Genomic DNA, 21909 nt, shown 5'->3' on the forward strand with positions numbered 1-21909 from the left:
AGGACTCAGGAGAGAAGGGATGCTTTTTTCTGTGCCCTTCTGTTCCTGGGCCAGGCTTCCTTGTTCTCCACAACCAACCCATAGGACTGTTTCTGACCATAGAACCATGGCGGGCTAATTTAGCCTCTCTGCTTTGTGGCAGCTCTCTGTCTCAGCTGCCCACAGTTGCCCAGTTTTAAGTACTTGCCCTCTTAAGGTGGCCCTTGGCCACTGTACTCCAAGTGATGTAGTGTGACAAAAAATGGGATTCCTCTGCACCACTGACCCATCTGCTGGAGACTGGGTTTGAGGTGTGTGAGGGCTGTTGGCCGTTCCTGGGGGCCAGGTCACACAGACAGTTCCTGACCCACCATCTTGCTTGTATGTGCCTTCCCTCTTAATGGGAGGAAATCGTGGGAGTTTGTAATAGCCATCTGACTCGAGTAGAGGTTATCACAGGGTGTTAATTTCCAGTGAAAACTATTTTAGCCTTTTCACAAATCTAGAACTCCAGGTTTGGAGATTTTGTTTACTTAAGAATATTTAATAGTGGTGGGCATGGTAGCACATGCCTTTATTCCAGTTCTCACTGGGAAGGCGGATTTCTGTGACTTCAAGGCCAACCTGGTCTTCATAGTGAGTTCCCAGACAGCCCATCTCAAAGAAGAAGGATATTTAATAGCTGTGGATGTTTTAATTTTGGCTATTTATTTTGCATACCTATGTGTTTCTTGATATTGTTAAAAAGCCTCAAGAAAGGGTCAAAACTAAATTAGCTATTTAGGGTTTTTTCCCCTGTATTGCTTTCTCAGTATTTTTTTTTTTTCATTGTAAGTATTGCTGAGTCTTTTAGATAGTGCTATACATGTCTTGATTATTTTTTCAGTGTTTTCTTCCTGTTCTCTGGCATATTTGCTAAAGAAAATCCTTCCAGTGGCTAAGGGTATAGCACAGTGGGAGAATGTGTGCTTAGTATGCTGACATCCTGAATTCAATCCCTAGAATTATAAAACCATAAACCATGGCTTATAAACAAGCCTGTTGAATCTAATGCTAACTCATCCAAACTGGCAGCAGGGAAATTAAGCTGTAAGATAGGTGGTTAGAGCATCCAACTTTAGCTTTCCATGAATGGATAATTGTTTTCTAGGTAGCAATTAAAAACTAGCTATATAGTAAGTCTTGTACTTTTAGTTAGTAAGCCAAACACAAGGCATGTGATTTCAGAGCATTTCCTATAAGGTGCCTTTCCTATAAAATGTGTAAGGTTTCACCACTGCTTTCCATTTTCCCCTGGCAGCTTTTCTCCCAAAGCAATTTGAAGAATACACAATGGACGTTACAGTGTTGCCTTTTAGCAGACATTGTAACAGATGAACTCACTTAACTGTTTCTTCCATGTCCATTACTTGTATTCTAGTCTTGGTAGTCTGTGCTGTGTCCTGTGTGCTTGTCTTTGTTAGGAGTATGCCACTATGTGAAAGATCACTTGCAGACTTCCCTAGAAGTGGTTATTCCTCGTCTGTCTCATGTGATCCATTGTTCTATCAAGGGAGATGAGAGCTAAAGAAGACTCAGGGCCTGCTGTCTATCACACTGAAGGTCATGTCACAACCTCAGAATGAAGGAAGTGAGGTATTATATAAATACAAAATACAGATAAGTCATTATGGTGGTTTGAATGTAATTGTACCCCATAAACTCATAGGGATTGGCACTGTGGCACTGTTGGAGGTGTGGCTTTGTTGGAGTAGGTGTGGCCTTGTTGGAGGAAGTGTGCCACTGTGGGGATGGACTTTGAGGTCTCATATATGCTCAAGCCAAGTCCAGTGGGAACAGTTCACTTCCTGTTGCTTGCTGATCAAGATGTAAAAATCTCAGCTCCTTCTCCAGAACCATGTCTGCCCGCATGCTGCTATGTCCCGTCATGATGATAATGAACTAACTCTAAAACTGTAAGCCACCCTATTAAGTGTTTTCCTTTATAAGAGTTGCCGTGGTCCTGGTGTCTCTTCACAGCAATAGAAACCCTGACTAAGACAGTCATTAAGAGAAATCACTAAGAATAAGGAAGTTCAAGCAAATGTAAAGGAAAGTATAGCTCACAGGAGCCTGAGAAATACTAGTCAAAGCAGAGCTCCAGGAAGACAAGGGAGGAAAAGCCTTTTTCATTTGCCCTTCTGGATCTTAGCTAGGATTCAGTATCTAAAGCAGAACAAGACCTAAACCTGCAAATGTAATTGATACACATTTTATATAGCATGGCAACCTTCATAAGGAAATGAAGAAATGGTTAAGTCCAAGCTAGGCCTACACTTGGAAACCCTGCACTTGCGAAGCTGAGGCAGGAGGATCACAAGTTCAAGGCCAACCTAAAATATATAGGGAGTTCTAGGCCAGCTTGTGATACATAGTTCAGTCCTCTCTTCAGAAACGAAGAAGGAAAGGGGGAGGGGAAAGGAACAAGAGGATTAAACCAGAGTGTTTCATACCAGGTGTGCTGAAATGTGGGAAGCCATGGGGGGATGTAATAGAACAAAGCAGTGCAGCAGTGAGTCATGCAGTGGCCTGTGGGGGTGGTGTGTGGCTTATGTGTTCAGTTCCTCCTGTCTCTGTCTTTGGACATAAGGATGCTGCTGCCTTTTAGGTATCAGCAGGATTTTTCACATAAGGGCCTTCCTATACCTGCTGTAACTTGGATTCTGGAAGTTTAAGATAGTCCTTAATCCAAGGCACCTTTTTGGTTAGAATGTTTTAAATTCTTGTAATCATGGGGTCAACTGTCTAGTCTTAGAACACCATGAGTTTCTGATTATACTGACATGTGGCACATTAGGCATTTCACAGTCCAGTCCATGACTGTAGTGTTGTAGGAATATACTTCACCCGTATCTGCTTTGTTTCACTGTATATTAAAATATACCCCATATTGTAAAGAATTTGAATCTGTTGGTGATGCTGACAGTAAAACTTAATTTAAAATGTTAAATACTTTATTCAAGCCAACCACCGAGAAAAATTATCCTTTGTTAAGATTTATAGTCCAAATACATTTATGTTCCTCAACTTAGATTCTAATTAACCCATCCTATAAATGGAAGTACCTCAGCTTGAAAATACACTGAATGTATCATCATATCATATTTTCCCTTTATGTACCTTAAATTGCTCTGCACCTCTAGCCTATAGTAGAGCAAAATCATCTAGCAAAAACTAAATCATGATCAAGTATTGAATATCTTAAGTAATTAGTTGAGTGCATCCAACTGTAGTCCAGGCCCCAGGCTGTAACTGGCTGCCTATTCTATGTCAGCTTCTTCTGTAATACTAGGACAAAGTTAAACATGGGCTAATGTGTTATTACTGGTGGTTTTGCTTAATGGATGAAAAGAGAAAGAGAAGTAGCTTAGAAATTCTAATAGAAATGTGGGTATTTGCTTTATAACGTGTCTAAACTGATTCAGGGAAAAGTTTCTTGGTGGGTGGTCCGGGTGCTATGACATTCTCATGAGCATGTACACAGGTGTTCTCTCTCTCTCTTAATAAATAAATATTTTAAAGTTTTTTTTTTTTTAACTTTACAAGAATGTTGCTTGGTTACCTGAAACAAAAGGCATTTCACAATCTAAAAGTAAAACCTATTTGTCTTTCTAAAAATACACATATTTAAAAAGAAATGCACAGGGTGGTTCTAAGCAGAATATGTTAAACTACAAGTACATACAGTTCCAGACCATTTCAAAAACAAGATTGGTGACATTTGAAGATTTAATGACACCCCAAGCTTTTGTTGAGTGGCTTTGGAAGGTTTAGTACTGGGCTGTGAGAGAGCAGAAAAATAGGACTTTGGGATTAGCTGAATTTGCATTTGAATCTAAACTCCCTGTGCTTTACTTTGTCTTGAGTTAAACATATAATCCCCCTGGCCCAGGGCATTTAAAAAACAGAATTCATTTCATTTCTGGCCTTCTTGCACCTCTTGAGAAAGGGGCAAAATCTTTTAACCGTTAATGTAAATTTAAAAGGTGTCAAAATTTCTTGACACCCTTTAGACCAATTACTTTATAAGATCTCTTGCCCTTACTTCATACTTAATTGCATTGGATACATTTTACTATTCCTTTTAAAGTTATTGTTGTACCTCGTCTCAGCTGTTCGCAGACATGTCTGTTGGACCAGAGATGAATAATCCTGTGGTTTAACAAATAAAGAGCGGCTGGAGAGATGGCTCCATGGTTAAGAGTCCTTACTGCTCTTGCAGAGGACCTGGGTTCCATTCCCAGGACCCATGCGATGGCTCATGCGCCTGTAATTCCAGTTGTGCTGGGATGTGATAGCCTCTTGTGGGTTCTGTGGGCTCCAGCAGCTCATCATGTCAGCTCACACACTTTACACATAAATGGAAAGTGAAAACGAAAAAGATTATAGGGTTATAGATTATAATCCTCTTGTTTTGAGGAGTCTAGTAGGGAAAGATAGATTGATTTATCTGCTGCAGTGTTAAGAATAGGGGATGGCGGGGCAGGAGGAAGCTTCTATAAGGCAGGAGAAGCCAAAACAAATCATATTTGGAAGACATTGAGAGAGAGAGAGCATGAGTTGCTGCCAAGAACTTCATGCTACCGTATTCTTGGGACCCGTGCCTTCCCTTTAGTTTGGTCTTTTGAGACAGATTTGCCTTGAGCCTCTGATCTCCTCCCCACTCCTAGGTGTCGGGGTCACAGAGGTGGGGTAAAACCTTTGGAAGGTATTAACTTGATAGACCACTAGTTTCCACCACCCCACAGGCTAGGAGTGTGCTCAGCTATCATGAGACCTACAGAAGGGACCCCTGCCTCAAGGCAGCTGCCTACTCACTGTCCTTACCAGTGGATTTGGAAGTGTCTTGATTTCCTTCTTTTGTTCTGTGACTATAAAGTTAATGTAAACACTTCCATGGGGGAACATGCCATACAGGGCAACTTGAGTCTAAGTCCTTAGCTACAGGCACTCATATTTATCTCTTACTTCTGTTGGAGTAAGAGCTGTGTTCTGCACTGGTTTCCTTTTAAAAGCATGATGATTGACTGAGGCTGTGGGAGAAGGATCACGTATTTAAGACTAGTCTGGGATATATAAGGACTTCCAAACTAGCCTGAGCTACATAGTGAGACCCTATTTCAGAAAAATTGAAACTAATTCACTAATCAGAAGAAACATAGGGATTAGTCTATAAAGAGTACAGTTAAGGTCTTAGTCTTAGAATCTGATTAGAAAGGAAGAGCTCCTGGTGTGGCACCCCACCTCTGTGACCCCGACACCTAGGAGTGGGGAGGAGATCAGAGGCTCAAGACAATTCCACAGTTCTAAATGTGGTGGTGTGAGCCTGTCCTCCCAGGGAAGGAAGATAGCTTGAGCCCAGGAGTTCGGGAACAGCCTGGTCGAAAACCACAAAAGAGAACGAACAGGAAAGAGTAGCACTGCCCTCGTTTTTCAGAGGAAACAAGTCATTGGTTCGCAGAGAACCTTGCTTGTCTGGCTCCGATACTGCATTCAGTACCAGCCCATTGGCACTAACTAATTATATGCGTTGGCTGAGCAAACACTACTGCAATACTGGTCTTTCTGACGCTGTAACCCTGGATAGATAGGCAACTTCCATGGCACCGAAGGCTCTTTCCCTTCTGTTCTTAGAGCTGGATGAATGACGTGTGCCATTGATCAGTGCGAGCTACCCCTCATTCTCTGTGTAATTGTAAAGTGCATAATTCAGGTGGCAAAAATTGGATGTGTATGTGCTTATGGCCTTAGGACTGGCTTTCTATAGATTGTTTTATTTTTACCAATTAAATGTAGCACTTGGGTTATTTGTCCAGTTTGTAATTTCTGTTTTTACATTAGGGTCTTAGACTAAGTGGGACAAAATAAATAAAAATATATTTACTATTTAGGCTTGGGAAATGATGTATCCTCTAAAATTAGAAATTATTTTCAGTTGATGGGTAATCATAAGAATTATTTCAGTAATTCTTTATAGAGAATTGTCAGGAAACTGACACAGTTTGGGGAAGGAGGGAAAAGAGAAATGAAAAGATCTCGAATATTTAGGGCTAGCCTACCTAAAGAGGTTGTCTTAGTCAGTGCATATCTCTTGCTGTGACCAAACACCACATCACAGTTCATCATCGAAGGAAGTCAGGACAGGAACTCAAACAAGAACCTGGAGGCAGGAGCTGATCTGATTCAGAGGCCATGGAGGGGTGCTACTTAGTGGCTTGCTCCTAATGGCTTGCTCAGCCTGCTTTCTTATAGAACCCAGTACTACCAGTCCAGGGATAGCACTCCTCACAATAGGTTGGGCCCTCCTCCATCTATCACTGATTAAGAAAATGCCATGCAGGCTACCTACAGCCTAATCTTATGGAAGCATGTTCTTAATTGAGGTTCCCTCCTCTCAGATGACATTAGCTTGTATCAAATTGACATAAAACCATCCAGTACAGAGGTCATTAATATCCTTATATTAAACATAGTATCCTTTCAAAACTGTCTTAGGAGTGGAGCCTGGTGGCACACACTTGTAATCCCAGCACTTTGGAGGTAAAGACAGGAGAATCAGGAGTTGAAGGTCGTTCTCGGCTGCATTGTGAGTTTGAGGCCAGCCCAGGCTACATGAGACCTGGTCTGAAAGCAAAACAGAAAACAAAACTATGACATCACTGCATTTTAGTACCCACCCCTTAAAGGCACCTGTTAGAAAACCATGACTTATGTGAACAAGTTTTATTAAGCTATAAGAACCAAGAGACTGAGCTGAATTTAAAGACAATTTACTATAATTGTTTTATGAGGAACAAATATCCCTTGGAAAAGTCCAAGTTAATAGAGATATTATCCTAGACATAGCTCTTTAATTTCTAATTGAAAAATGCAGGGATGCCTGATAAGATGTGGTTCAATTCACAATTATTTTAAACAGCAGCTTCAATGTACAAGACATTGCACTGTATATGATAGAAAATATGAAGAGTTTCTATAAGCAAGAACTCCCCCAGGCAGTTTTTGAGCAGATGGCTAGAAGTGGTAGTTATTAGTAAAAGGGGAGACTTATTTATTTGTTGGTGGTGTTTACCGGGCTCAAGAGAACACGAGGTACAATAGAACCCACTATAAGAGTTTTTATTAGGGAAGGGAAAGTATAGTCATGAGTAGGCCTATCGGAGGGGAAACTGTGGGCCTTCTAGCTACACCATGCATGCGCATAGATTATGTGACCTCCTGAGCTCAGATTATGTAGTAAGGCCCTGGAGTGACTAAGCATTTAGTGGCTAGGAATAGTAACAGAGACCCTGGGCATACAACATATGACTGCAGAGGAGTAATACAATAAGAACAGGAGAGAAAGTTCAGAAAAGTCGTGGAATCTGACTGAGGGAGTGGTGTGGCTGATGCTTACAGGAAACCTTGTAGAGAGTATCCTGGGAAAGAGGGAAGAAGAGCAGAGCCGCTCCCACACCTCCATCCCTCACAAACAGTGCAGGTGACCACGAGCTGCTCTAGGTCTGTCTCACAGCTCCTAGTAAATTCATTAGTTCTGTGTTTTTGCTGTCTACTTGTTTGCTAAGACAAAGTCTCATGGTGCCCTTTAGACTGCCCTTGGACTCACTCCTGCCACCTCAGCTTACCCAGGGCTGGGATGACAGATGTACCACCAGGCATCTACTTCTTGCCATTCTATCACTTTGGTGGTCTATGAATATGAATAATATTATATGCAATAAGAGGTTTTGGTTGGCCTCAAATATATATGTAACAAAGAAAAAACTAGACTTAAAAGTTTGGTTTTGTTGTTCAATTTCTGACATCAAAAATACTGGATCATCTTTTTTATTTTTTATTCTTTCATCAAAATAAACATCTATCACCATTTATGTAAGTATTCCATGGCCCAGCTCCGCCAGTCCCTCGCCTGGAAAGCATGTGAAATAAGTTATACAGCATGGCTGTTGTGGAATATTAGTTAAAGATGTGTTACATCCTTTTATGCTGCAGGACATTTGTTTAATAATGCAAAGATGTGCTGCTTCTTTTGTGTTACATTTTTAAAAAGATTTATTTATTTATTATGTATACAGTATGTATGACTGCAGGCCGGAGGAAGGCACCAGATCTCATTATAGATGATTGTGAGCCACCATGTGGTTGCTGGGAATTAAACTCAGGACCTCTGGAAGAGCAATCAGTGCTCTTAACCTCTGAGCCATTTCTCCAGCCCCTGTGTTACATTTGTTTAACTCTGTAAAGCTGTGTTACTTTGCCTGTCTAAAACCCCTGATTGTTCTAATAAAGAGTTGAATGGCCAGTAGCTAGGCAAGGGAGAGAAATGGGTGGGGTTGCCAGACAGAGAGAATAAATAGGAGGAGAAGGGAGGAGATTTTGAGAAAAAAGGAGGAGAGGAGGACACCAGGGGCCAGCCACCCAGCCACACAACCGTCCATGAAGTAAGAAGTGAAGAAAGGTATATAGAATAAAGAAAGGTAAAAGCCTAGAAGCAAAAGGTAGACGGGATAATTTAAGTTAGAAAAGTTGGCTAGAAATAAGCCAAGCTAAAGCCGGGCATTCATAATTAAGAATAAGTCTCTGTGTATGTATTTGGGAGCTGGGTGGTGGGCCCCCAAAGAGTAAAAAACAAAAAACAACTACACATGGCCTCTCACTTCCAGCCTTTCACCAGTGAGGTGCTACTGACTGGTGAGTCACAAGAGAGCTGTGTCCCTACATTCCATAGCATTGAAAATCACCAGCCCTAAACATTTTCCATTCTTCTGTTAATAAGCTGCTCTTGGCCAAAGGTGAATGTTTTGTATTGTTTTAAGAATTATCAAGCCAGGCATAGTCGATCATGCCTTTAATCTCAGCACTCAGGGAGGCAGAGGCAGGCAGATCTCTGTGACTTCAAGGCTAGCCTGGTCTACATAGTGAGTTCAAGGACAGCCAGAGACCCTATCTCAAGATGATGATGATGATGGTGGTGGTGGTGGTGGTGGTGGTGGTGGTGATAATGATGAAAGGCCCTGTCTCAAAATGATGATGGTGGTGGTGGTGATGATGATGGTGATGATAATAAATTAACCTACTCCAGGCTATTACTGCAGTAAGGGGAAGTAGTACTTGTCTATTTAGTCTGGAGTGTATTGTAACAGGAGTCTTAAAAGTTGTTATTAATAAAAACAAACCTGTAGCCAGGTATTGGGGTAAAGCTGGAAGATCAGAGAGACAGAACAAGCCACAGCTAACTTCACCTGGCCAACTTCTCAGCTGGTCTTGTTTCCTCAGACTGGAAGCCTCTGTGTCCTCATATCTGAATGGCTCTCAGCTGAACTGTCCTGCTAGAAGCCTGAAAGCTTAACCAGCCAAATGCTTAACCAGCCAAATGCTTTTAGTTTCTGGTCTTCACACCTTATATATCTTTCTCTTTCTGCCTCACTCCCTGGGATTAAAGGCTCGCTTTCTGGGATTTAAGGCATGATTCACCATGCTTGGCTGTTTCCAGTGTGGCCTTGAACTCACAGAGATCGAGGGATTTCTGTCTCTGGAATGCTAGGATTAAAGGCGTGAGTGCCACCATTTTCTAGCCTCTGTATCCTGTGGCTGTCTGTTCTCTGACCCCAGATAAATTTATTAGGGTGCACAATATTTTGGGGAACACAATACCACCACATTTCCCCTTTTTTGTCTAACATTAAAAAAAGCTTATAACTAATACAAGAAAAATTATCCAATAAGTATATATAATATACACAGTCAAGATTACATTAATGATGTCTAGTCCATTAACATTTGACAGATTCAGACAAAAAACTCCATTATATATATTAACAATGTCCAGTCCAGTAACATTTGATAAACACAGACAAAAATTTTTCATTACTTATCCTATTTAAAACAAGTAGTTCCTTTTTAAATGTAGATTCAATAATTGACCTTTTTATGTTATCATATCCATATTCTATCTTTTTTCTTTTCATAATAGATTCAGTAGCCTACCTTTTGTCATTTTTATATCTTCCCCTTTTTCTTTTTAGTGTAGATTCAGTGATCTACCCATTTATCCTATTATTTCTTTATCTTTTTTCTCAGAGTAGATTCGATGATCTATCTCATATCTATAGTGTATAGTCTAGAGACACCAGGAAATGAATTGTAACTACTACATAAGTTTTTGGAATAGGAATAGGAGGTAAGTGTTTTCCTTAAAATGTACTTAAAAATCTAGTAGAAGCTAATCCCATAGTTTAGTTTTAGACTCTCCTTATTGTAAACAACATAGGTTGCTTATTGCCACTGGAGGGAAGTACCTGGTGAATCTGTCAATATTGAGTTTCTCATTTGCATACCAAAGGGTGAGGTGCTGACTGTCATTGTTTACCGAGGTGTCAGTCATCCTGTGTGCACATACCACAGAGGGCTAATGATGGCCATAGTCAGAACATAGTAACCAGGAAACTAAGGCAGAGTTGCGAAAGCAGCAGAGGGAAATTTGTTTCTGTGAACTACTAACCTGTTCTATGTTTGGCCCAGTGGTTCCACTCACAGGTCAGGACAATGGTAAGTCCTGAGGTTTTTGTTTAACTGTGAGTTTGCTGAGGCAGTGAACACAATATAATTCAGATGTCCTAGAACCCAGTACTACTGACTTTTCCTGCTCAAGTGTCAGCTGTTTGGGTACCCATTATGAAGAGTGAGACTCAAAAAGTTCTAGTGACTTTTAAAGGTAACAGGGAATTGTCAAAACTGAGCTAGTCTCCCATTCCAAATCATGTTCTTTTCTACTAGAGCTTGCCATGATACATTGAAAACTCCCCGTCTGTTCCTGATTTCAAGTAGTCAGCACTTATTTTTTCTTTTGTGTTTTGCATTGTAAACAAATTATGTTATTTTTCAAGATTTGTGTTACTGATTGCTTTATCAGTCAACATGGCTTATAAGAGCAAACTGTGTTTTAATTTAGCCAGATTTTCCATTTAAACTGATTAGTTGTAATATATACATAGCCAAAATAGCTTGAGTGGCAGTTCTCTCTCTCTCTCTCTCTCTCTCTCTCTCTCTCTCTCTCTCTTTCTCTCTCTCTCTCACACACACACACACACACACACACACACACACACACACACAATATAAAAAGGAGGAAAAACTAAGATTAACACCTGTGATGTTTCCTTAATAAAATGCAATAAATGCAGCAATTTTTTTCAGGGAAAATTAAAAAAGATAAATATTTAGGTGAATTTAAAGTTATTCCATACCACAAATTTTTATAAGGAAAAGTACTCAGGAGTGATTAGAAATTGATAGCTAGTTTTAAAGATGTTTTAAAATACTTTATGGGTTTTATGCAACTTGGAATAGATGCCTATTAAAGTGCTATGTAAACTATTCTCACACTTAATGATCAAGGTCCTTGGGGTTTAAAACTAAGTGTTGTATTGAGTTTTAAAAAAAATGCAGATGTTGTTAGCTAGGGAACTCCTTTCTTGTACTCACTGCACATGCACAAAGCCTGGATTATGTGTTTTGAAAGAAAGGGCACACTATCATTCCTCTTGGGAGATAGAAAATGGAGACTGTAAAGAGTATTGTCATTCATATTGTCCAAGCATACATCACCTCTATAGAAAGTGAAATGCTGTTTTAAGTGAATCTTTTCCTATTTTCATTCAAGGATACCATCCTAACAAAACTTGGTTTTCAGAAAGAATTTAACTAATTGCTTTCAGATTTCATTCTGTTCTTAGAATTGGTCATTGTAATCACTACCAGGGCCAGGAAACCCCCATTTATTATGATGGATGTCAAGAGTTCTCAAATGTTTGTGGGCATAAGAATTTCCTAAAGAGTTTAGCAGATTCATGGGGCTCATTTCCAAGCTTTTAGTTCTAGGGATCTGCATTTAACAACTGATGTGTAACATGCTGATGTGTGATTCCTAGGAGTCACCTTTGTTGAAGCAGATAGACTAGCTAAAGGATCAGGACCCTTTTGGCTGCAGACTGCAAAACAAGAGAGCTATTTTCAAGATTTATATGTAAATCTTAACATTGAGAGTTCCCATGAATACAATTTGAACCCTGCATTAACAACTTGACTACTTAAAGGTCTGTTGTTTCTTGAAGTCTCTTATGGTGATATTTTATTTGTGCTGAAATGCGATTTTATTTGTATGTTAATAAATAAAGTTGCCTGGGGGTCAGAGCTAATAGCAAGCCATAGCAGAAGCTGGGCGGTGGTGGCACACGCCTTTAATCCAATCACATGGCAGGCAGAGTCTGTGTATTCAAGGACATAGCCAGCTTGGAGACACATGCCTTTAATCTCAATACCAACCACAGAGACCTGGAGGTCTGTATAGACAGGCAGTGACGAGGAGGTCATGTGATTGGGTTTACAACCAATGAGAAGGCAGAACAGAAAGTCAATAAAAAACAGACACACAGGAAGTAAGTCTCTTTCTGAGGGGAAGGATGGCGGCAGCAAGGGGTAAGAAGGTGGTTTTAGTCTCAGCTCTTAGCTACTCCTCTGACCTCTTGGGCTTTTAACTCTGAATTTGGCGCTGTGTTTCTTATTTAATAAGACCGTTACATCTACAGTCTCTAGCATGGGACAAATATTTATCAAAAAGAAAACACACTGTCATTTCCTTGAATTATCAGATGACCCAAACCAAGAGAGACTTAGCATTATTTTAGGACTTTAAGAAATTAAAGCTGGCCTGGAGAGACAGCTCAGAGGTTAAGAGCAATGGCTGATTTTCCAGAGGTCCTGAGTTCAATTCCCAGCAACCACATAGTGGCTCACAACCATCTATAATCAGATCTGGTGCCCTCTTCTGGTGTGCAGGTATACATGGAGGCAGAGCACTCTCTATATAATAACAAATAAACAAATCTTTAAAAAAAAAAAAAAAAAGAGCCGGGCAGTGGTCGCACACGCCTTTAATCCCAGCACTCGGGAGGCAGAGACAGGCGGATCTCTGTGAGTTCGAGGCTAGCCTGGGCTACAGAGTGAGTTCCAGGAAAGGCGCAAAGCTACACAGAGAAACCCTGTCTCAAAAAACCAAAAAAAAAAAAAAAAGAAACAAAAAGAAATTAAAGCTAAAAGTGTTATGGAAACTTTCATAATCCATTGGAATGATTGAGATTTTATTCCTTATGATCCTAACAGTGTGATCTTTAAATCTATTTTTAAATACAGAATAATTTAGTAAAGCTTTTTGAAATGTTAGAATCCAAGTATACCAAAACAGTTTACCACAGAAATTTAAAAACTGTTTTCATTTAGCTCCTATGTCAAAGGTTTTTATGATTTTAAGTTTTGTTTACACTCGAATTTCTCACAGTTGAAGCTCTTGGCATGTAATTTGTGTACTCTGAAATACACCCTTTGCTGTGTACAGCTGGAGTTTTAACCTATACAGATGTGAGGTCAGCACCAAGTAGAAGAGAAGAAATTGTAATTACCCACAACTTTCTCCTTGGCACTTCAGTCAGTCCTACCCTTTGCCAAGCGCTGGCAAACACCCATCTGTTTTCCTTCTCTGTACATTCAGGAAAGCCTGAATGCCAGATGTGGGGAGTCTTACAGTAGAGATGTGAGTACCATTTCTGAGGCCAAATGTGATGTTTGAAGTTTATCCATATTGTGTGCCCAGGGCTGCTTGCTGAGTAGGAGTCCATTGAAAGGGGCACAGCAGAGTTTTATGCACTGGCCAGCTGAGAAACATTTAGAGTGTACTATGTTTTACCACTTTAAAGTTAAACCATTGTTAATATTCAGACAGGGTTTTGTATGAACAGTCGTTTTCATTTTCCTTGAATAAAGATCTCAGTGAGATTATTGGGTTGTAAGTTAGGGATATATGTGTTGAAAATATGTGGGCTGCAGGGGTAGAGAGATGACTCACTGGGGAAAGATCACTTGATGTACAATCGGGAGCACCTCGGCTCTGATCCTGGCAGACAGACGTTTATATCCCAGGCCAGATCTGCCTCCTGCCACTGACACTAAATGTAGATTTTAACTAGATCTCTATTGTTCTATTTATCAATAAGACTCAGGAGTCAGAGGCTGGGGTGAAAATCTGCTAGCTCAGAGAGGCTGAGGAACAACTAGCTGACCTTCCCTCTTTGCTGGCATCTCAGAAAAGAGAACATCCTTCTGTTCCACCAAACCAAAAAAAGACTGCCACACTCAAAGTCCCTCGCTACTACTTCCTGTGCATCTCTCTATCCATCTTCCAGACTCCTTCTGACTCTCTAGGATTATTTTCTGTCCACTAGTTGCTGGCTCCACCTCCTAGCCCTGATTTTATTTAATTTATGCAAACACATGCTCAGGTTTAACAGTGTGATCAAATATCCCACAACATCCATACCCCCAGTCCCTTACTCCGTACCTACCCTCTATGGTCTGTGGTTTGCAGCTTGGTTATCATTGACTTAGAATTAAATCCATATATAAGTTAATACGTAATATTTGTCTTTCTGTGGGTTACTTCACACAGGATGATTCTAGTTAAATCTTAAATGGCCGTGTTTTTTTTTTTCTTAGAACATTGTTTTATGAACCTTTATTGGGTTTTAGTGCTGAATCAGCCTTGTGTTCTCAGGATGAACCCCCTGTCAAAGATGTATGTATCTCAAGATTTGATTTGTAACAGTTATATTTTTTTTAGAGAAAATAATTTATTGCTCACAGTAATTAAATTTGTATATTTTCTATGCAATTTATTGCTTCTTAATATCAAATAAAAATACATCACCTGCTTCTGTTCATGTTTTCTTGACCAGTTCTTTATTTTTACCTTACAAAACATGTGCTGCATCTGAGACAAATAAGTGTTTTACACATCCCTTGTTAGGGGCTGATGTAGTTGGTGATGAGCTATACCCAGTGCCCATTTACCTTCTGGAAATCCTGGAGCCCCTCTGTCCTTCCGCTTCGGCCTCTGCTTGGCATTATCTAAAATGATAACTTTTTTCCAGAGGGTTTTTTTTGTTTTTTTGTTTGTTCTCTCAGATTCATGGCAAGAATTGTCTGGCAGCTGTAGCTTTACAAAATGCATTTCTTAGGTCCTAAGAGTTGGAAGTTGACACATCTTGATGCATGAGCTGCAGGGTGGATATTGTGTTAGCAGGCATGAAAATATACACATTTCATTGTCTATATCAGCACTCTTCCGTGATCGGGCATTCCAGATGAGCAGCAGATCTCTACAGTGGGCTTAAATATTCCCTAAATGACCTTATAAACAGCTGTGTCCTCATCCTGGCTTTGTTGTTCCATTTGTGGAGCACAGCCAGAGCACATTTACAGAACCCCAGGATTTTCCAAACGGTAGGTGAGTGCTGCCCTTTTGTTTAAAGTCAGCAGCTACTCTGGCCCCGAGCAGGACAGGCAAGCATTCCTGGCAAGACTTGGGACCTGGAACTGACTTCTCCCTATCTGCAGAAAGGCCTGGGCCTCTTCTTCACTGCTGTTTACATTGGGAATCTTCAGTGGAGTGTGGCCATCATCGTCTGTTATCTTAACTAGATCAGCTGCATTGCTGTGGTCCTAGAACAGACCTTGAACTTACACATTGTTTAAACTTCATGGACCAACATCAGCCAGCTTCAGACTTTCCTTCTGCAGCTTTCCTCACCCCCCTTAGTCACTGTAGAGTTAAAACAAGTTAGGGACTTGTTCTGGCTTAGGCTTTGGTTTGTGAGAAGGCAGCAGCTTGAATTTTTATCTTCACCAGTGTAATCTCTACCACAAGCTTGTCCCTATCTTGTCATTCCTGTGCCCAAGAGAGTAGCACTTTTAATTCCCTTCAAGAACTTGTCTTTGCCTATACAGTCTGGCTAGCCATTTAGTTCTATCTCCAGCTGTCTCAGCTTTCTGTATACCTTCCTCACAGCGTGGAATTATTTCTGGCTTTTGATTTAGAAGAGATCAGTGACTTCCATTCATTTGAACAGTTCAGGGCCACACAGGGCTGTGAGTGGCCTAATTTCGATACTGTGAACACAAGTAGGGGGAGGAGGCAGAGAAGAAGGTCGTGGTTTTGCCTGGTAAGCAGAGTAGTCAGAACCCATGTGACACCAGTTGCTTTACTGTGTTATATATCACAGATATTGGTGTCCTAAACCAGGTGTAACAGCAACACACAGATTACCAATCACAGATTATCACAACAAACATAATAATAAAAACATTTGAAATATTAAAGTCAGACAGAATTTTAGTAGACATTGCATTGAATCTGTAGGGTTGTTGGAATATTGCCACTTTATTGATTACCCCAGTCCATAAACTTGGGGCATTTTCCCACATAGCTAGGTCTTTCAGTTGTTTTGTTTTGTTTTTTTGAGACAGGGTTTCTCTGTGTAGCTTTGGAGCCTGCCCTGGAACTCACTCTGTAGACCAGGCTGACCTTGAACTCACAAGAGATCCACCTGCCTCTGCCTCCCGAGTGCTGGGATTAAAGACATGAACCACTCCCACTCTGGGTGGTCTTCAATTTTTTTAATTAAAATTTTTCTTTGTATGATATATTTTGATCATGTTTCTCCTACCCCAACTCCTCCCAGACCCTACCCACCCAATTTTATGCCACCCCCACAAAATAAACAGGAAACAAAAATAAAGTTAACAACAATAAAAAACATGAACAAAAAACCCCCACAAAGATGAAAATCAAAACAAAGAAAGCCAAAACAAAAAGTTTACAAAAATATCATTGAGTTTATTTTGTGTTGGCCAAGTACTCTGGACATGGGACCTGCCCTGGGTGTGGTTGATACAGCCAATGTAGGTGTTGAGTTTTTTTAATAATGTTTCAGTTAGTTCTGTATATTAGGTTTACTGTTGTAGAATATTATTTTAAGATGTGTTACATTTGTTTATGCTGTGGTACATTTGTTTTAATGATGCAAAGATATGTTGTATTCTTTTATGTTACATTTGTTTAACTCTGTGAAGCTGTGATATTTTGCCTGTCTAAAACATCTAATTGGTCTAATAAAGAGTTGAAGGGCCAATAGCTTGGCAGGAAAGGATAGGTGGGGCTGGCAGGCAGAGAGAATAAATGGGAGGAGAAATCTGGGAAGAAAAAAGGAGGCAGAAGAGGACAAGGAGTCAAGGATGCTATGGGCCAACCACCCAGCCACCCAGCCATCCATGGAATAAGAGTAAAAGTAAGATTTACAGAAGTAAGAAAAGGAAAAAGCCCAGAGGTGAAAGGTAGATGGGAGAATTTAAATTAAGAAAAGCTGGCTAGAAATAAGCCAAGCTAAGGCCATGCATTCATAAGAAATAATAAGTCTCCATGTGTGTTATTTATTTGGGAGCTGTTGGTGGCCCCCCCAAAAGAGCAAAGAGCCACAAAAGTAAAATAACAACCAACAGTAGTTCACAGAATTTTTGTTCAGTGCTTTATTCTTTGTGTGGATTGTTATTGGTAGTGTATGCAGTTGGGTTTTGCATATAGATATTATTTTAACAAGTTTTGATGACACTTAAAAACTTTAAGGAGGTGGTCAACCATCAGGTGCTATTTTGCAGCTGTGAGTTTTGATCTAGAAATACTCTGTTACTTAACATGATATAAGATAAATGTCTGAGCTTGACATTAGGGTCCAGGGAGACAGAGCAGTCAGTGAAGTGTTTGCTGTGTAAACATGAGTGTCTGAGTTCAGTCCCCAGAATACACATGAAAAGCCAGGGGCAAACGGAGCTGTGAGCTGGTCATCCCCAGTCTTGAGGAAGCGGAGACAGGCAGGTCTGTGGGTTGCTGGCTAGCTAACCTGGACTACATGGCAAGCTCCAAGACAGTGAGAGACTCTGTCTCAAAGAACAAGATGATGGTATTTGAGAAATGATACCTCAGGTTGACCTCTGATCTCTGCACACATATACACACACAGAAAAGATAAATATCTGAGCTTTATGTCTAGTTTTCAGCTTTTAGGCTTTGAACCCATACATCAGCCACAGCTTCTCTTATCACATCAAGTAGATCTTAAGTAGTAAAAATCAGTATTTAATTTTCCCTTCTTCTTTCAGTGTTAAATGTTTACAAAAGACAGTCAAGGACTCTTACCACATAATGTGTAGACCCTGTGCCTGTGAACTTGAAGTTTGTGCAAAGTGTGGAAAGAAAGAAGACATCGTTATTCCGTGAGTCTTCCCTTTTACGTTGGAGTTTGTTTTTAGCAATTCATCCACGGGCTTTCTCTTAGGCAGCACTGACTCAGTTTGAAGTTGTGTATCTCCCACTAATACAAGCACTTTTCTACCTAGCAGGAAAAGGGTCACAATTTTGTTAAGTTTTTCTATTAGAGTATAAAGTGCCATTTATATGTTGAAGAAAATATCTCTTTAGCCTTGAGCTTCGTCTTCGTTATGCAGAATGGCTTATTTTGTAGCAGTCGTCCCTAATGGACTCCTTTTACCAACTCCTGAGCCCGCTCTTCTCACAGCAGTGTTAGAATCTGCTGACTCGGTGAAGCTTGTCGTTAAAAGCGGTTCTTCTCTGTTTCTTTCCGTAGGCTCCTGATAGGAAGAGACAAGTAAAGGCCTTTTTAACCTCCACCATTTAATACTGAAAGCCTGGGTAATAATCATAAACTTTTCTTCTATTTAGGTTTAATAGAGAACCAGAAACTTCAGCAAATACTGAAAATCAAGATTCTAACCATAGAAGAAGCTGCAAAGGGGAGGAGGACAGTGATGAGGATTTAGATGATGACACCCACTCGGATGACGAGGATGGAGACACTTAGGTGGCCTGATGACAGCATGGAGTCAGCCGCAGAGGGCTCAGCAGACACACTGACATCCTCATGTGGATGTCAGAAAAGGCTGTTCAGAATCGGTAGAACTGACCCATGAGCAATATAAATTATTTATAACATTTGAATAACAGAAACTTTCAGGTTTTTACAATAAAACCTAAGCTGCATATACAGAATATGTGTGGAAACTTGTACTGTAGCATATTCTACAATCTATGGAAATTGTTTTGAAAAAAAATATTATCTAATATCAAGCTATCCAGTGTTGAGAATTGGTGATTGTATCAGAACTGTCTCTTGGAAAATTAAGATGATTAGCTCACAGTGAGTACATTTCCATAGCCTGACCTCAGGTGTGTGGCTTCCTTAGTAAAAGCTCCCTTATAGCTTACAAAGCAAAACCATTTATTTTTATACATGCACACACACACAAAATCATGAGTAGTGATTTTCCTTCAAAAATATTTTTATATATGTTATCCCCTTTTTTTTTTTAACCTTTTCCCAGCGTGGAAATATGTACTCAGAAAAAAAATGTGCGGACTATATAATATTAATAACTAGAAAAGAAAATCCAACATTGATACTTGAGTGGAGATACTTGCAGTATCAGAAGCTCCTGTGATGTTCTCCCTCACAAGGTTATCCTTCCCAGAATTCCATTGCTCTGCATTATCACTTTGCTGCCAGTGTTTCTGTGTGTAGGTGGTGTAGATTAGCTTTGTGTGATTACTGAGATGTGTGTCCTTATGTTTAAAATCCGAAAGCTACCGAAAGGTAGCAAGGTAGGCAGTACAGTGAACTTTTCCACACTCTGTACTTTGATTCCCAATTTTAATGTTTTACTATGTTTTCTTTGTGTCTTAATTCCCAATTTTAATGTTTTACTATGTTTTCTTTGTGTCTTAATCTACACACATGTTGCACGAATTGTTAGAAGGTCTTATTAATAAAAACGAACCTGGAGCCAGGTATTGGGGTCAACTCGGGAAGATCAGAGAAGAACAAGCCACAGCTTCCTCACCTTGCAGTTCCTCAGCTGATCCTGTTTCCTCAGACTGGATGCCTCTGTGTCCTTATCCAAATGGATCTCAGCTGAACTGCTGCTCGAAAGCCTGAAAGCTTAACCAGCTTTAGTTCCTGGTCCTCACACTTTATATACCTTTCTGCTTTCTGCCATCAGTTCCTGGGATTAAAGGCTCACTTCCTGGGATTAAAGGCGTGAGTCACCATGCCTGGCTGTTTCCAGTGTGGTTTTAAACTCACAGAGATCCAGATGGATCTCTGCCTCTCAAGTGATAGGATTAAAGGCATGTGTGCCACCATTTTCTTGCCTCTGTATCTAGTGGCCATTCTGTTCTCTGACCCCAGATAAATTTATTAGGGTGCATGATATATTGGGGAACACAATACCACATGCACACACACACATATGACATTGTATGTATGTGTATATATGTGTGTATATATTTTCTGAACCATTGAAATAAATGTGAAACCCTGGTTTTGGACTTGTATGTGTGGCTCTTTTGTTGTTGTTATAAAAATTTAGAAATTGACCCACATTCTTATAGAAGCTATGATTTGCTCATCTTACATTATTGTACATTGTTCTAATGTTGAGAGGCATTTGGGTTTGATGGATTTTCCTGATGCACACAATACCCATGTAAAGTGAAGCAGGATTAGAAATTTTATTGAAGATATTTTAATTTAGGCTTAAACTTGAAGTTTAAGAGAGAGGAGCTCAAGGAAAGTAAGACATGCACAAGAGTACAAGTGTGGGCTTGCTAAAAAAAGAGGCACAGAAAGTAGGGTGCAGCCAAGTGTGGAAATGGGCTTCACAAGGAAGAGTGAGCAGTTACTGTCTTGGCATTAGCCATATGTACTTATGGGTTGCATCTCAAGTTTCCTAAGTGTATTAGTTACTCTAATACCATGGCCTACAAAACTTATAGAAGAGTTTATTTTGATTTATAATTCCAGAGAAGATAAGAGTCCATTGTGGTAGGGAGGCATGGCAACAGGCAGGCATGGCAGCTGGAACAGGAAGCTGAGAGCGAACTGGTAATGGAGCCAGCTTTAAACTCTCATAGCCTGCTTCCAGTGACACACTCCTTCCAACAAAAACATACCCCCAGACTTCCCCAACTGCCTCCAACTGGGGAATCAAGAGTTCAAGTTCAAATATCTGAGTCTATGTTCTCATTCAAACCACTACAGTGTTTTTTTTTTTTTTTAAAAATTCCTGTCTCTTGGTGAGATGGCTCTTTCATGAATGGGATCATAATCTGATCATGTAAAAGCAGAAGCCACTGCATAAGGAGCTTAGTGCATGCCCTTCCTATGTAAAGTTTCTGGTGAAACTGATAGAAAATGACAGGTTTGGAGCTGGGAAGGACAGACCTCAAACAATTGTGGATTGTGCTGGAATCCTTGCTCTGCTGCTAGCAAAGGCTTCAACTAGATTCTAGGGCAAGGGGTTTTTCTCTGCCTTTGTCCCCAAATTCTCCCTGTCTTTATCCTGTCTTAGCCAATTTGAATGTGTGCAGCAGTATATCTTATTCCCCTTTTGTTTATCTACTATGGGTTTTGGTAGTAGATGATACTAGGGTTTTCTGGTAAATTTCATAGTGGTGTTTTACAAACACGGAAATGCGTGTGTAATGTGAATTTACTTTCACATGCTGGGATTAAAGACGTGCCACTGTACCTGGCTTCAGCTATTTCTGATTTTTTACCTAGAGAGAAATGTGTAAGGAAGGGTGTCACCTAGAGGCACAAACCACAGCTACAATTTCTTTAGGAATGGTTGTTTTGTTTGCTTTGGAAAGTGGACCTTGATATATTTAGTTCCTTTATATTTCTTTAAGAACTATCCTTTCTAAAGACCAGACATGGTGGCACACACCTTTTAATAGTTGTACTCAGGAAGCAGATGCAGATGGGTGGGTATCAAGTTTGAGGCCAGCCTGGTCTACATAGTTCCAGGATTGCCACAGCTACACAGGGAAACCATGTCAGAATTATCCTTTCTAGCCTACAAACATTTTGGTGGAATTAATCATGTGGAAATGAATTGACTGTGTTTCATTTTATTGTAATGAATCAGTAT

At 40.1% G+C, this 21909-nt stretch overlaps 1 protein-coding gene across 1 annotated transcript in view; it reads left to right on the forward strand.

Moving 5' to 3' along the window:
• Window positions 1-19655, forward strand: part of C1H9orf85 (chromosome 1 C9orf85 homolog) — a 53996-nt gene extending 34341 nt beyond the window's left edge. Inside the window, exons 3-4 of the mRNA XM_059247617.1 lie at window positions 18064-18177; window positions 18644-19655. Coding sequence (XP_059103600.1) covers window positions 18064-18177; window positions 18644-18782 — 253 coding nt within the window. The 3' untranslated portion in view covers window positions 18783-19655. The remainder of the gene's footprint in view (window positions 1-18063; window positions 18178-18643) is intronic.
• The last annotated feature ends 2254 nt before the right edge of the window (window positions 19656-21909 follow it).

This window comes from Peromyscus eremicus, chromosome 1 (genome assembly GCF_949786415.1).
Source record: "Peromyscus eremicus chromosome 1, PerEre_H2_v1, whole genome shotgun sequence".
NCBI classification, from domain to species: domain Eukaryota; kingdom Metazoa; phylum Chordata; class Mammalia; order Rodentia; family Cricetidae; genus Peromyscus; species Peromyscus eremicus.